We start from the raw sequence: 16,719 nt of genomic DNA on the forward strand, positions 1-16,719 counted from the left end.
AACCCGATGTCACCGATTTGTACTGATAAATTCCGAGTTTCTCTTTGATCTGCTGCTAGGGTTGCCACCTGATGGTTGATCCGAATGTTATTAATAGGGAAAAAAGATAAATATGTAGGAAGGCCGGTATTTTTTTTTTCCGGAAAAAGTGGCAACCCTATCTGCTGCACTGAACAGCCAGAAACAGATACAAAGTTTCTTGTATCTTGTTTCAGATACAAAGTTGGGTCTTGGCAGACAGCCCAGAATAAATACTTAAAGGGATACTGTCATGGGAAAAATATCATTTTCTAAAATGAATCCGTTAATAGTGCTGCTCCAGCAGAATTCTGCACTGAAATCCATTTCTCAAAAGAGCAAACAGATTTTTTTATATTCAATTTTGAAATCTGACATGGGGCTAGACATATTGTCAACTTCCCAGCTGCCCCAAGTCATGTGACTTGTGCTTTGATAAACTTCAATCACTCTTTACTGCTGTACTGCAAGTTGCAGTGATATCACCCCCCAGCAGCCAAACAAAAGAACAATGGGAAGGTAACCAGATAACAGCTCCCTAACACAAGATAACAGCTGCCTGGTAGATCTAAGACAGGGGTCCCCAACCTTTTTCACCCGTGAGCAACATTCAGATTTAAAAAGAGTTGGGGAGCAACACAAGCACAAAAATGTTCCTGGGTGGTGCCAAATAAGGGCTGTGATTGGCTATTGGTAGCCCCTATGTGGACTGACAGCCTACAGGAGGTCTGTTTGGCGGTACATCTGGTTTTTATACAACCAAAACTTGCCTCCAAGCCAGGAATTCAAAAATAAGCACCTGCTTTAAGGTCACTGAGAGCAACATCCAAGGGGTTGGAGAGCAACATGTTGCTCACGAGCTACTGGTTGGGGATCACTGATCTAAGAACAGAACTCAATAGTAAAAACCCATGTCCCACTGAGACACATTCAGTTACATTGAGAAGGAAAAACAGCAGAAAGCATTTCTCGCCTAAAGTGCAGGCACAAGTCACATGACCAGGGGCATTTGGGAAATTGACAAAATGTCTAGCCCCATGTCAGATTTCAAAATTGTATATGAAAAAATCTGTTTGCTCTTTTGAGAAATGGATTTCAGTGCAGAATTCTGCTGGAGCAGCACTATTAACTGATTCATTTTGAAAAAAATTTTTTCCCATGACAGTATCCCTTTAACATTCTTTTGTAACAGTTTGATAAAATAAGAACGAAGAAGCTTAAAGGGCAATTCACCTTCATTTGCAAAACTGTAATAACATATAAAAACCACAGAAATGTGTTCAAACTTTCATAACCTGCCAAATTATGTAAAATAAACCTGGTAATTGGGGTGTGGCCACAAAAATGAGCTTGTTTAAAAATTCAGCACACCAAATCTTTTTGTCTCTCTTTCTGTTTCCTAAACGTTGGGAGGTATGGACATATATAAAATAATATTTACCCGAATTATAAATCTGTGCACATCCTGTGCCTTTGGCTCTTGCTTGTTATAGGTACGGTGATTTGGAGTTGAGGGGATACAAATAAAAGCCGGATAAGGACCATAAATACAATTGAACATTGGGACTTTATAATTTTTGGATACATGTATAAGACCTCACAGGCACTGACAGTTGATTATACCCGCGTGGAACGCAGCTTTGGTCATGCTATCTAAGCAACAACGTCAGCGTGTGCCTGCCATTACAGTATCGATAAGCCGAAAACGTAATTTTCTTTTTTTTTTCGCTATAGAGACCTGCTACTGCTAGGTAGTTTATTTTTTCATCGACCATTAAAACTGGAACAAAAAACTTCCACCATCTACATTGGTTTCTGTTTCCGGATCGTGACGCGGGTACTCACTTCCGCCGGATAGCTGATTTCGTTCAATGAGATTGCGAAGGGACTAAAAGCAATTTCGTGTCTTGTTTTCACAGTCCCGTTACCCTTTTGTGGCCAAAAAAGTTGGACCCGCGTTGGCGATAAGAAGTCATGAAGTTAGTTAGGTAAGAGTTTAGATTATTGTGGGTTCCTGTAAAGAGGATTGTGGTGGATTGAGCGTTATCTTTCAAAGTATTTGTGGGAGGTCGATTACGGCGGGAAATAAAGGCTTATTTGTTGGCGAGTCAGCGCTATAATATAAACTGTGCGAGTAAGGGTTTATCATGAGGGATTTGCTATAAACGTTTTCGATTTTTATCTATAGGTTTTTGATGAAATTAAGTCACGAAACGGTCACAGTGGAACTTAAGAATGGCACGCAAGTGCACGGCACAATCACAGGTATGCACACAGGTTATGTGAGGGTGCGCTGACAAACCATTTATGTTTTGCGTGACTGCAGAAAACCATATGGTGCATATTTTATACAACATAAGTATTCCTGTAGCCTTGAAGTAAACGCTCATTTCCTCTCTTAAAATTATGGCTGAGCTACTAAAACAGGTGTATTCTCTTATATAGGTGTCTTTATAAGTTGAGCCTGGTAAATGCTGGCCCTTACAGGACAAGGCAACCCTGTATTATTTCATCATCTGCTAGAGCTCCTTTTGCTGTTGTTTATCGCTATTATTTTTTATCAGGCTTTAGTGTTGACTTCTTTCAGTATGTGCCCCTGATTGAATTCACCTGCATCTCTATCGGCAGCACCATATTTCCCTATTCCTATGTCTCATACATGGATGCTCTTCTTGGGCGCATGCGTCGCATTAACCCTGTTCGCTGACCACAAACATCACTGATCAGGAAGGAGACAGCCAAGAAGGCAGAAAAGTATGTTGATAAGCAGGCAACTAGGGGGACAAGCAAGAAGCTAATTCCAATCCGTGCAGAATAAGAGAAATACAGCACTAACCAGACTAACTGTCACGGAAGTTATATGTGCATGCTCCAGTTCCACTTAGTGTTCACTGTGCAGAATCACAGTCTTGGTCTGACTAAGGCGCTAAAGACATGGGAAACTGCTTTTGACCTACTCTGCGTCATTCTGAAAAGGATTGTATTGAGACAGGAAAACGGGGAAATTAACATGAATGATGACCACATCTAAACATATTAAAAGTAGGCTTATGTTCGGATAGCCACTTTAGATTAGGCTTTGTCCTTTACAAAGGACATTTCAGTGTAAAATTTAAACTGTGTAAATAGCTGTGCAGAATAAAAATCTGAGTGGTTAGTGATTGGTACAGGTTAACGAGCTGCAGTGATGTTCTGGCTACTATATTAGACATTCGTTCATTGCAGCCTTTAGATTACATTTTTGGCTAACTATACTGAGAACATTTGTTTGTGTTTTTTATTTTTTTTTTTAAATTTTACAATGAACAGTTCATTCAAAAGCATGGTGCAGAGAGGGTGAACAAAAACATTTAGAGACCTTTTGCTCTTGAAGGGGTGTTACAACTTCCAAAACTAGTCTATACATAAAATGCTCATTAAAACTGCTGGAATTTGTTTTGCTTTTCTCTTTGAATAGATTTTGTTACCTGAGGCACTAAGCCTTTGAATTCTTATGTCATAACATGGTAGCCTGATTTGATTATATATAGTGTATAAACCAATGCACACTGAAGCAAGTCTCAACCAAAATGGTATGCTTTTTGGTATGGTCTGATTTACATAGAAATGATTGATATAAAAAAAGATCTACATAGTAACAAATACATATGTATACATACATTACTAGTGTTGTGTATGTTTGTTTATTGATGGGTTTGGTACTATGTACTTCCTTTTTGAAAATATCTATGTAAAACAGATTTATACAGAACCAGTTTGTCTGAGATTTTAGCCTTTCCCTTATACCAGGAACTCCATTGCCGATATGGCAATCATTTTAGTTATCTTGGTTTTACACTTCTGAGTATTAGAACCTATATGAGTCATGCTAAGAAGTTATTGGTAGAAAGTACTGTGGGTCAGGAGGATAGCTTGTTGAAAACAGGAAGCTTCCTTACATCTAATTTGGCTCTGGGGATAATTGGTTGTGTATTGGTAAGCCCTGTTATCTTGTGTAGGCATGACAGGATGCAGAGAGTGGTGACTGGTGCTGTCTGATGTCTTTTGTATGGAACAAAAAAGTTCACTGGCACACAGGTGATGCTGGCAGGGTGAAACCCTTGCTTTAGATTTATTTAGTGTGGCATTCCGCACTAAATAAATCTAAAGCAAGGGTTTCACCCTGCCAGCATCACCTGTGTGCCAGTGAACTTTTTTGCTCTGCATCGTTGATGGGTTGCGATACCCATTTGCTGAGCACCAGGGACTCGTTTCTTCTGGAGGGCCAGGCTGTGCGTCTGCATTTGGATGTCTTTTGTGCGGAAGTCAGTGAAGTTTTGCTGCCTGAAATATGGAGGGTATTACTTGACATATCTGAGTGGTTGGCTGAGTGGTATAAGGCTCATACAAAAACTTTAACCCCCAGATTATGTACTTTATTTAATAGTACCTCGCAAAATAAATCCTTTCCAGAGACATGCTATATGGCCCATATTGTTTTGATACCAAAAGAGGGAAAACCGCCAGAATGCTGTGAGTCATACAGTCCTATCTGATTGCTGAACTGTGATGCTAAAATATTTGCAAAGGTCCTAGCAAATAGGGTTAAAAGAGTAATAACAGAGCTAGTGCACCCGTACCAAACTATCTTAATGCCAAGTAAGGCTAAGACAATAATGTCCGGAGGCTGTATAATAACCTGGCCCTAAACCACAATAACAGTGGCAGTAGAATAGTGGTGTCTATCGACACTTAAAAGCATTTGATACAGTATCCTGGGCCTACCTTTGGGAGGTTTTAACTAAGTTTGGATTTGGGCAGCGTTTCCTTGGTTGGATCTGGGCCTTGTACCATAAACCTAAGGCGAGGGTGTTGGTGAATGGCCTACTTTCGGATGAGGTGCAGCTTGGGAGGGGGGCGAGACAAGGGTGCCCACTTTCCCCACTGCGGTTTGCCCTTGCCATAGAGCCTTTAGCAACAAAGATCAGAGACTCTCCAGATATTGTAGGCTTGGAAATTGGCAGAATTTTTAAGAAATTATCTTTGTATGCTGGCATCATGCTTCTATATTTGGCTAACCCCCGCAGGGCCCTAGACAAGGCTTTCGAGTGTATTGAGGAAATTGGGAAATTTTTCCGGGCTCTGAATTAACTAAACAAAATCGGTTATCTTTCCAATTGACCCACTACCCCCTGGGACATCAACACGTTTGGGCCGACTGAAGGTGGTACACTTTTTAAATACTTACGGATTGTGATACACACAGACTACAAAAATTTGAATAGTATAACTTAACCCCAATAGTTAATGCTTTATTTGCAGAAATAGATATTTAGCAAAATTTACCTCTCTCTCTCTCCCAGGGCGGATTAATTTATTTAAAATGGTATTTCTTACCAAATTTTTATATATTTTTCATAATTCACCAATATTGCTTCCGAATCAATGGTTTAAATATGTTGATTCCATATTGCGCCAGTTTCTATGGGCAGGAGAACACCCACAGATGAGCTTCAGAATTTTACAGGCACCCACAACAGGGGGGTGCTTGCCCTGCCCAACCTCAGGCTGTACTTTCTAGCAAGTCAACTAACTTACGCACACTGGTGGATAGTCCCACAATCTGATAACCCCTGCACTATTTTGGAGGTTGTTATAATGGGATCCCTGCAATCTCTGGCTAAATTATTATACATAGGATCCTCAATACAGTCTACAATCACCACGCCAATGACTACAGTAGTCGAAGTGTTTAAAAAAGCACTTACCATATTCTATCTACCTGACATTGGCAGCTGAAGTAGCCGGGGAGTTAAAAATTTGTGTGATATTGTAGAGAATGGGAACATGAAGCAATTTCAGATTTTTCAAGATACTTACCAATTGCCCCACTCCATATTTTTCCACTATCTCCAACTAAGGCACGCCTTCAGAACCCAATTTCCCACCAGACCCATTGAAATAGTAGAGACTACCCTAGAGGTCAATTTGCGCAGAAACAACCTAAAAAAACGGACAACCTGGCTCTATACCATATTAGGACAAGCTGGCCCAGGTCCTTTGGCCAAAGTGAGAGATAATTGGTCTAGGGACATCCCTGGCCTGGATGGTGAGATGTGGTAGATGCACTGAAACGGGTCCCTGATATTACTATATCTGTCCGAGATAGATATATTCAAATTAAGTTCCTGAACAGGGTATACCTCACACCATGTAGGCTTGCAAAACTATACCCAATGACTTCAGATCAATGTGTAAATTGTAACCAAGAAGTGGGCACATTTCTCCATGTGTTCTGGGAATGCCCTCACATTCAAGGCTTCTGGGAGGAAGTTTTGCAACACATTTCCCTAGTTTTGAATTCCCCATGTTTTAGAACCCCTAGATATGTCTCTTGGGAGTGATGGATAACTTGGGCTTGAGGTCTAATGTCAGACTTTATCTTCAACTTTTATACTTCTGCATTGGAAGTCAGTTGACCCCCCGACCCTTTGGAAGGTGCCGGTTAATAACACTTTACCTTATCAAAAATTGACTTGTACAGCAAGGGGTTGCCCAAAAAAGTTTGAAGACATTTGGGGCACGTGGATGGAAATCGAAGACTAGAACTTTATTCTAAGTGTACTTAAATGGATGGCTCCACTGGCATCTTTTAATGTTTCTTTATTTTTCTTTCTATATATGTTTTATTAAGAAAAAATGCAAAAAGAAAAACTTAAAAAGAAAAAAAAACATTAGGTGCTGTTTTTTTCAGGTGGCAAATTCTCATTGTTTTGTTGTTCTGTCATATGAAATTTGTTGTAAACACCGGACACCTTGATTTTTAATGGTTTGCTTCTGTTTCATTTAGGGGTAGATGTGAGCATGAACACACACCTGAAAGCTGTTAAAATGACCGTGAAGAACAGAGAACCTGTTCAACTGGAGACATTAAGCATTCGAGGAAATAATATACGTTACTTTATTCTTCCAGACAGTTTGCCTCTTGACACTTTACTTGTTGACGTGGAGCCAAAAGTAAAGTCAAAGAAAAGGGAGGCTGGTAAGCATATTTTTTTATTTATTCAATGGAATTAAAATATTGTCCTTGTATTGGAATCCCAAAACAGTTAAAGGTAACAAAACACACCATATTAACGTTTAGTTGATAAAAGGCACATAACTAGAAGGCAGGTTTAATTTAGAGCAAAAGATTGAACTTGATGGATCACCTGTATCATTACTACTATATAGATGCTGAAACTTGCTTGCCTTTAATTTCCCATGTAAGCACTGCAGACCAAAATTGTATTGCATAACGTTGTCCCATTAATAATATAATCACTGTTACATGGAATGCAACAGCAGCCAAAGCAATTTGAAAGGCAAAAAATACACAACAGAATAACCAGACCAATAACCTATAGAGGAGTGAATATAATTTCCTTTCTTATGGCTACTCTTGGCCACCTATGTCTGCAGGATTATGTTGGGTGTAACACGTAATGTCTTCTGCTGCCTTTATGAACCTCCCATGCTTCTTTGCCGTGTCCGCATTAAAGGAAATATTGGGTCAAAAAGGAATAATTGGCTGAGTATTAAAAAAGAGACTTTCCAATAAGGTCCAATTTTAAAGGAATGCATGTGTATAAGTGGCTTTACACAGCAGCGTTCTTTAAGCCTGCTTCCACAAGCTGGGGGTTGTCTGTTGCTCCAATGACGTGTGCATTAATTTCCCTAACCCTGATTTTTTTGATTTTTTCCTTTTCAAATTTTTGCATATTTCAATGTTGTGTATGTCTTGGTTTGTTATAAATGCTGATGATTGTAAAGATTTCAGAACAAGCTCACTGCACTGACTGGGTATAGAAGACACACTGTTGTAAAAAACAGGAAATTGTTTATTACTTACCGTAATTTCTGTTTCCTGGTCACCTTCCATGGCAGCATTCACCAATGGGTTAAACCCTCCCACTGGGCCAATGGACAGGAACCACCCCAAGCAATTAAATGTGCCAGCCCCTCCTCAGCTCACCGTCTTGGTTCAAAATCTTGTCCACATGTCCTTGGTGAATGCTGCCATTGAAGGTGACAGGAAACAGAAATTACGGTAAGTAATAAACAATTTCCTGTTTTCCTTGTCACCCATGGCATGTATTCACCAATGGGAACTACCAAAGCTAGCCAGGGAGAGACTTCAGACAGAATGCAGTGAACAAAACACACTTTATTCATTAACAACTGCTTGTAAGACCTTCCCTTTCAACCTCCATGCCGTCAAGGCTAGGTGATCTTCCTCCTGAAATTGGGCCATCCCTTGACACAACCACCCTGGAATCTTCAAAATTCCCCTGTGCTCTCCCAAGGTCAACTTGTGAAGCAGCGGAAACCATGGTCTTCTTGGCCAATAAGGGACCACTACTATCGCATCGGCTGCTTCTTGCTTTATCTTTTCCAGAACCTTCCAGATGAGTGTAATTCGGGGAAACACATAGATTAATCCAATCTTGTCTGAGGCCATTTATGACTAATGCTTCTTTGCATGGGTACCTGGAAAAAAAAATCTATTTTGCACGGATGGCATCCACCCCCAAGCATTCACTAGATTATGAAAAATGTCTTTGTGAAGACTCCATTCCTCTGGGTCTATCATACTTCGACTCAGGAAATCTGCTTTTTGGTTCTCGATACCCAGAAGGTGTACTGCTGCCAGGTTTTCCAGCCATAACTCTGCCCACTGAAAAATTGGTTTTGCTTCTTCTAACAATCTCATACTTCTTGTCCCATCTTGTTTTTGAACATAATTATGCCTCTTTATAGGTCCCTGGTAAGGCCTCATCTGGAGTATGCAGTGCAGTTTTGGACTCCAGTCCTTAAGAGGGATATAAATGAGCTGGAGAGAGTGCAGAGACGTGCAACTAAATTGGTTAGAGGGACGGAAGACTTAAATTATGAGGGTAGACTGTCAAGGTTGGGGTTGTTTTCTCTGGAAAAAAGGCGCTTGCGTGGGGACATGATTACACTTTACAAGTACATTAGAGGACATTATAGACAAATGGCAGGGGACCTTTTTACCCATAAAGTGGATCACCGTACCAAGGCCACCCCTTTAGACTAGAAGAAAAGAACTTTCATTTGAAGCAACGTAGGGGGTTCTTCACAGTCAGGACAGTGAGGTTGTGGAATGCACTGCCGGGTGATGTTGTGATGGCTGATTCAGTTAATGCCTTTAAGAATGGCTTGGATGATTTTTTGTACAGACATAATATCAAAGTCTATTGTGATACTAAGCTCTATAGTTAGTATAGGTATGGGTATATAGAATTTAATTAAAAGTAGAGAGGGGTGTATGTATGGATGCTGGGTTTTCATTTGGAGGGGTTGAACTTGATGGACTTTGTCTTTTTTCAACCCAATTTAACTATGTAACTATTTAACTATGTAACTATAAGCCACTGCTGTGGTATTGTCTGAAAACACTTTCACATTTTTTCCCTTCACTTGATCTGCGAAGGCAAACAGGTCTTCTTTTATTATGGCAAAAGGAAAAACGATTAATTTTTTATAGTGTAGTATTTTACTGGGAGTTTTAGTTCCACAACCAAAAAACTATTTGGTGCAGTTACCCTTTAAAATTCACCACAGGTGGCTATTGGATGGGTACTTACGAATGTTTAAATTTAACAAGTGCACATCACGATTGTTGGAGAATAAAAAGTTGCAAGGTATTTCTTCTAGGCTGGAAGAGGTTAAAGATGCGTAAAAATAGTGTAAAACCCTTTTTATTAAATATCTAAAAAAAACAATTGGTTACACTCACATTTTAGTAGTTAAAACCAGGCATATAGTTACTTATCCGTGCAAATCCGTACTGCTGCAAGTGACAACCAAATGACAACCAAATCCGTTTAAGAGGCATAGCGGGGACTACAGGTACGGAAGCCTCTGATGAAGTCGGTAAGCGACGAAACGCGTAAGGCATAGCTGGCAGACGTCACATCCAAGCGTCCAGAAAGCAACCAAGCAGCAAGCTGATCGTGGAGGAAACGCTGGTCGGGACCCCAACAGCAATTGCTGGAAAAGACTTGCAGCAGTACGGATTTGCACGGATAAGTGACTATATGCCTGGTTTTAACTACTAAAATGTGAGTGTAACCAATTGTTTTTTTTAGATATTTAATAAAAAGGGTTTTACACTATTTTTGCGCATTTTTAACCTCTTCCAGCCTAGAAGAAATACCTTGCAACTTTTTATTCTCCAACAATCGTGATGTGCACTTGTTAAATTTAAACGTTCGTAAGTACCCATCCAATAGCCACCTGTGGTGAATTTTAAAGGGTAACTGCACCAAATAGTTTTTTGGTTGTGGAACTAAAACTCCCAGTAAAATACTACACTATAAAAAATTAATCGTTTTTCCTTTTTCCATCATATTTTTTCCCTTGAGCTTTTAATTAGCGCTGACCTTTAAAGAAAATTTTGGACTGTTGTTTTGCACTCGGAGAAACGAGGATCGTTGGGTCGGACAACCAAGGGGAAGATTCAGAGACTTTGGTCATTTAACTTTTCTATAAGTTTATATTTTTTTTAGGTCTTCTTTTATTGCTCTTAATTCCAGGATATTCGAGGAAACTTCTCTTAAATCCCAGGAACCTTGAATAAAAAATTCTCGCAAGTGGGTTCTCCAGCCGTCCTCTGATGCGTCTGTAGTTACGGCTATCCATTCTGGGTCCTCCAATTGAGTGCCGTTTCCTAGATTGTCCTGAACACACCACCAGCTTAAAATCTTGATGCAGTGTCCATTTTCTTTGCAGGTTTTGCTGTGGGTTCTTTACCTTTCTCAGCAACAATATTTTGCAACGGTCTTGCATGCCATCTTGCCCATTTTACTACCTAAATTGTTGAAGATATTAAGCCCAGGATCCTTTGGACAACAGCGTACTGACACGATCTCCTGACTTCTGAACTCTTTTATCGTTTTTAATCTTTTTCTGTTTTTGTATCGGCAGACAAACAAGATTTTCTTGTGTCTGAAAATGTGTCCCATCTGGTTGGACTTAGATTGCTTTTCTCTTCGTTCACTATCCAACCGAAGAAAGTCCAGTACCTTTTCTGTGTGGAACTGTGCTTCCCCTTCTGTCTTCGCTGTTATTCGAATGTCGCCCAGATAATGGAAAACTGAAATTCCCTCTTTTCTTAGTTTGGCTATCAGTGTGACCAAAATTTTTGTGAAAACTCTTGGGGACATTTGAACGGGAGACATTTGAATTGCACATGGACTTCCCCTACTGCAAACCTTTAGATACTTTCTGTTTTCTTGATAGATTGGTTCATGAAAATATGCATCTTTTAAATCCACGTTTGTGAGCCAGTCTCCCACTGCAATCGCTTGGATGACTGATGTTAATGACTCCATCTTGAATTTTCTTTTTTCCAAAAATTTGTTTAGGCTTCTCATATCTAATACTGGCCTCATAGCCCCTGTGGCTTTCTTTACCAGGAATAGCCTCTCATTCTCTCGTAAGGAGGAACTATTTCTATTGCTTCTGACGCAAACAGCTGACCCATATACTCCTGGACCAGACTTTGAATCTCCTCGACTTCTGGAAAGATGATACTAGAAAAAAATCTTATTGGAATCTTTGAAAACTCTAAACAGAAACCTCTTTCCACTGTGTCGCATACCCAGCGATCCTGCACATTTCTGGCCCAGACTTGAGCAAACCACGCCAACCTGCCACCTACTCTCATCTGAGCCGAAACATCTCATTGCTGCTGAGGTGGAAACCCCTAGATCTTCTGGGAATACCTCTTGAGCTTTGCTGGCCTGATCTCCATGTCTGTTGTACTCTTTCCCAGGTCTATACTGTCTAGATGACTTGAATAGTCTCTTTTTCTCTGGAAAATGGTGCATCATACCTCATCCTCTTGTTTTTCCCTTCTTGAGGGAGAAACACACTCTTCCCACCAGAGACTTTTTTAATGATTGTATCAAGCTTTTCACCAAAAAGCATTTCCCCTTCAAACAGAAGCTGGCATAAATTGGTCTTTGAGGCTGCATCCGCTGCCCAAGGCTTCAGCCACAAAGTTCTTCTTGTTGCCACTGATCTTGCCATGGATCTTGCCATCAAATGCACTAAATCGACTGATGCCTCTGACATGAAATCAACTGCCAACTTGCAGTCAGAAAGCATCTCTAGCAATTTTGGTCTTTTCACATTAGACGAAATTGCTTCCTCCACCTCAGAGAGCCGAACCTTCTGAGCTTGCGAAACTGATGTGAGTGCTACTGCTGGCCTGCAGGCTGCACCCGCCACTCCAAAAGATTTCTTAAGATTAAATTCAATCCTTGTATCCATCAGCCGGTAAGGTGGTCTTTTTAGCTAGTCTCACAACTGCAGAGTGCACTTTCGGTGGTGTATCCCAAAACCTTCCTCAAAAGGCTATTTCTTTAGAAATTTCCCCGCATTTTGGGGTCTTTTTGCTGTCTTTTCCATATCTATCTATCCTCTAATATATCTAATCTATCATCTAATCTCTCTCCTGCTATCTCTCACTATCTATCTGTATCTATCTCACAGGGGATCCTCCTCTTTCCTGTGTTGACCCCACCTACTTTAGTTTTTTTTCCCATCCTGCATGAAGGAGGTAGGATGTGTAGTTGAGCTCCCATACATCTTCCATAGTGTGTTAGTTCTTTGTTTAATTTTTAGGAGCTATCTTCGACTAAGTCCATCAGGACTGATTAAGGTATGGTTTAGCGCTGCCACAAGTCGCAATAGATGTAATCTGCAACCACTCACAAGGCAAATTCCAGCGCTGCCATAAATGGAACAGAGTGCTACTTCATTTTCCACCTAGATTAGAGGAGGACTCTCCTTCCTCAGAGGAAGAAGGGGCTATTCAGGGTGAGGACACTGACTGGGAAGATTCAGAACAGGTTAATTCTCATTTAGAAAGCACACACAAATCCCAATTGGAAGCTATTCACTCACTCTTAGTATATATGTTTCTCACACTAGGCATACAAGAGGAACACAAAGATCAATTCTTTAGATAAATTGTTTGGACCGACTCAAAGGAAACCATTTTTATACCAGTTCACGAGATGGTGCAAGAGGTCATTTCCAAAGAATGGTAAACGCCAGGCCGTAGGGCAGTTAAAGATAAACGAATGGATATAATGTATCCATTCAACCAGGCTCATAGAGACAAGTGGGAAACCATACCCAAAGTAGACGCTCCTATTGCCAGATTGGCTAAGCATACCACTAGAAGATTGGACTGCCTTTAAAGACCCTATTGACAGAACAGCAGAAAACCTATTAAAAAGCTCATTTGCTTCTTCCACAGCTGCTTTCAAACCATCAATTGCAGCAGAATGTGTTTCTCGTATCATAGTACTATGGTTGGAAGAAGCTTTGTCGGCAAAGTATGCTCAAGTCCAGGACCATAATATCAGTGCCGACAGGGTAACACACAGAAAGCCAAGCGTTATTGGAAAGCCTTGATTCCCTCTTGTGTTCCGTCAAGCCACCACTGGAATTGATTCAATCATGGGATATGGAAATCAAAGGCAAACAGCAGAATGCCTGCTAATCAGTGCTTTATTGTGCGTCCACACAACATGTTTTGGGCAGCAAAGGCCCTTATTCAAGTGTGTACAAATCACAGTGAAAAGTTGCTTTAAAGATCCACACAGGAAGTCCCACCTCTAAATTAATCAATCTGTGCATCACATTTAACCCTTAAAATTGTGAATTGTTGCAATTGGCTCTTAACAGAATCACCAGTAACTTTTTGGGTATATAAAATGTAAAAAATACTATAAAATCCATAGAAAAAGTTTTTAAAGTTCAAATTGATGTGAAAAAATATGTAATAGCCTCCAAGTCCGTCCATCGTGTCACAATTGTGTAAAGAAATTGTGCGTTTTGTTCCAGGGAATTCCTAATGGTGCGATAAAATCAAACTGCACATACAATAAAAACAGTAGGTATAAACACCTGAAGGAACTGCTCATAAAAGAGCCTACTTACAGAGTACCTTGTTACAACTGCCCTATTAATTTACATTGTTTCAAATTGCTCATATTTACTCAGACATTTTCTAAAGTCGCTGCTCGCAACTATGTATTCTAAATCAGAGCAGTAATCAGTATCTGTGAAAGAAAGATACATGTATCAATCATTTAATTACAAAAAGGGAGATAAGCTCCAAGAGGGACATAATATGTCTCTTATTGATCTTCCTTTAGTATAACAAAAAAAGAGGGGGTTGTTTGTACAGGCACCCATATTGGGGATCTTGTCTCAAAATTGGCCAGTATTGTTTGATCTTTTCAATTTGTTTGCTTTGTTTTCCAAATCTGGTTACAAAAGGTACTCTTTCCATGTCACCTCTCTCCTTCTCTTTGGTCCGTAAAAGCCCAATCTGATCTAGTTGGCTAACCTCTTCCATCAGGGGTGGCAATCTCTTCATTCCATACCCTCTATCTTTCCATACCCAAAATCTTCCACATACAAGCACCCCCCCCCCTCAAATCAATTCCAAGGCTTTTATCTGCTTCATTGATAACAAAGGAATTGCCCACACATGCCCATGAAATAGCCCTTGAGTAAAAAAAAAGAAATGTGTATCTATCTATCTATATATATATATATATATATATATATATATATATATATATATATATATATAGAGAGATATCTGAGTGTTTTTATACAGGTCATGGAAGTCCAAGGTAACTTCTAATATCCTCATATTTTGCAACTGGGGGTACTTTATTAGAATACACACGTTTCAGTGAGTCATGTGACAGAAATTACATCAGAACTTACCGTTTATAACTGATGACATCAGAACTCACCGTTTATAAGGATATAATTTACAGGATATTCATGGTTTTTGTGTATTATATATACAAATGAAAAGATTGTTACAATAATGTCCAAAATTTAGAGTATATTTGGCATGATGTATCAATCTACCAAACTATCATGGGCTATTGCATCCACAGTTAATTTAATCCTATTATAAGTTCCCATGGGAGCGCTTTATATGATAAGGCGTCAATGGTTGGAATATTACATATCCTTGTTTTAACACACCTGTTCCGCTCTCTAGATAGAGTAAGGAATTTAATCTGCTAGTTAGTGGGTCTAAAGGTGGCCATACACGGATAGATCCGCTCGTTTGGCGATGTCGCCAAACGAGCGGATCTCCCTCCGATATGCCCACCTTGAGGTGGGCAATATCGGGCTGATCCGATCGTGGGCCCTAGGGCCCAACGATCGGATCCTAGCGTTCGCCAAACGGGCGGTCGGATCGCGGGACCGCATCAACGAACAGATGCGGCCGCGATCCGACGGGATTTTTAACCCCATCCGATCGAGATCTGGCCGACTTTCGGCCAGATCTCGATCGGGGAAGCCCGTCGGGGGCCCCCATACACGGGCCAATAAGCTGCCGACTTGGTCTGTCGGCAGCTTTTATCGGCCCGTGTATGGCCACCTTTAGACATATCGTCAGACAAAACTGTGTATAAGAAGACTGTGTTTTATACGTATTGGATCCATTTATAAAACATATATGTGTGTGTACAAAAATGGACAGCACTCACGAATTGTATGCAAAAAGGTTATATTAAAGTGAAAAAAGCATATACATCACCATATGTGTACACATTTTGTAGCGACGTTTCTAGCCGGTTTTTAGGCTCTCTCATGGCTTGAGGGTTTGGAACCCATAATTTATACAATAATATTCACATGTGGATGATGTGGGAGTATGTCCCGCCTATAAATCTTCAATGATATAGATATCGCCCCACTTATATGTGCAATAGCCCCATATGTGTGAGTTAAAATAACCCCGTGTCAATATTAATGAAAGGAAAATCTGTGCCAATATATCAAACCTGTACGATAATTACTTACTCCCCAAACCATACCTCAGGGTAAAAAAAATCAGACTTTAAATAAGTGAAGAAAAAAATCTAAGAATAAAAAATACTGAAAGTATATAAGATTATGCAACACCATGTAAGTGGTTATAACTCCCTCTATGAACATGAAAGTTCCATTCTGTTAAGTAGTGTCCACCTATTCATCCAGTGAAACTGTGCAAAATAAAAAATGTTTCTAATATAGTTAGACAAAAATGTAATGTATAAAGACTGGAGTGATTGGATGTGTAATAAAATAGCCAGAACAGTAGCTTCCTGCTTTTCACTCTGAGCTAGTCAGCGACTTGAAGGGGGCCCACATGGTACATATCTGTTCAGTGAGTTTGCAATTGATCTTCAGCATTCATCTCAGATTCAAAAGCAACAGATGTGACCCAGATGTGTCGGTGGAATTCAAGAGAGCTGAAAAGCAGGAAGTTGGGCTATGTTCTGTGATGTTACACATCCAGTCACTCCAGTCTTTATACATTACATATTTAGCTAACTATATTAGAAACCTTTTTTATTTTGCACAGCCTATCTATATTTAACCATTTTTTATTTTTACACTGAACAATTCCTTTGTCATCCCATATCTGGCCAGTCCTACGCTCAATTGTCATCTGATTCATTAAGAATTCTATTGCTTCATTATACATTTTACAAAGGGACTAAGTTTTACCTGCAATATATATTTATATACACACACGTGTGTGTCCATATATACACATCTATGTATATACTAAAATCGGAAGGAAACATGCCATTCATGTTTTAGTAAATATTTTTTTTACTT

At 39.8% G+C, this 16,719-nt stretch overlaps 1 protein-coding gene across 2 annotated transcripts in view; it reads left to right on the forward strand.

Moving 5' to 3' along the window:
* The first annotated feature begins 1,825 nt into the window (after positions 1-1,825).
* The window catches only part of snrpd1.S (small nuclear ribonucleoprotein D1 polypeptide S homeolog), a 15,563-nt gene continuing 669 nt past the window's right edge, over positions 1,826-16,719 (forward strand). Inside the window, exons 1-3 of one of the 2 annotated variants that reach the window (XM_018269372.2) lie at positions 1,826-2,006; positions 2,207-2,283; positions 6,971-7,039. In XM_018269372.2, the coding sequence (XP_018124861.1) occupies positions 1,993-2,006; positions 2,207-2,283; positions 6,971-7,039 (160 nt within the window). In that variant the 5' untranslated portion in view covers positions 1,826-1,992. Of the gene's footprint in view, positions 2,007-2,206; positions 2,284-6,847; positions 7,040-16,719 lie in introns of both variants that reach the window. The other variant, XM_018269371.2, reaches the window with a different exon arrangement.

Source organism: Xenopus laevis, chromosome 6S (assembly GCF_017654675.1).
Source record: "Xenopus laevis strain J_2021 chromosome 6S, Xenopus_laevis_v10.1, whole genome shotgun sequence".
NCBI classification, from domain to species: domain Eukaryota; kingdom Metazoa; phylum Chordata; class Amphibia; order Anura; family Pipidae; genus Xenopus; species Xenopus laevis.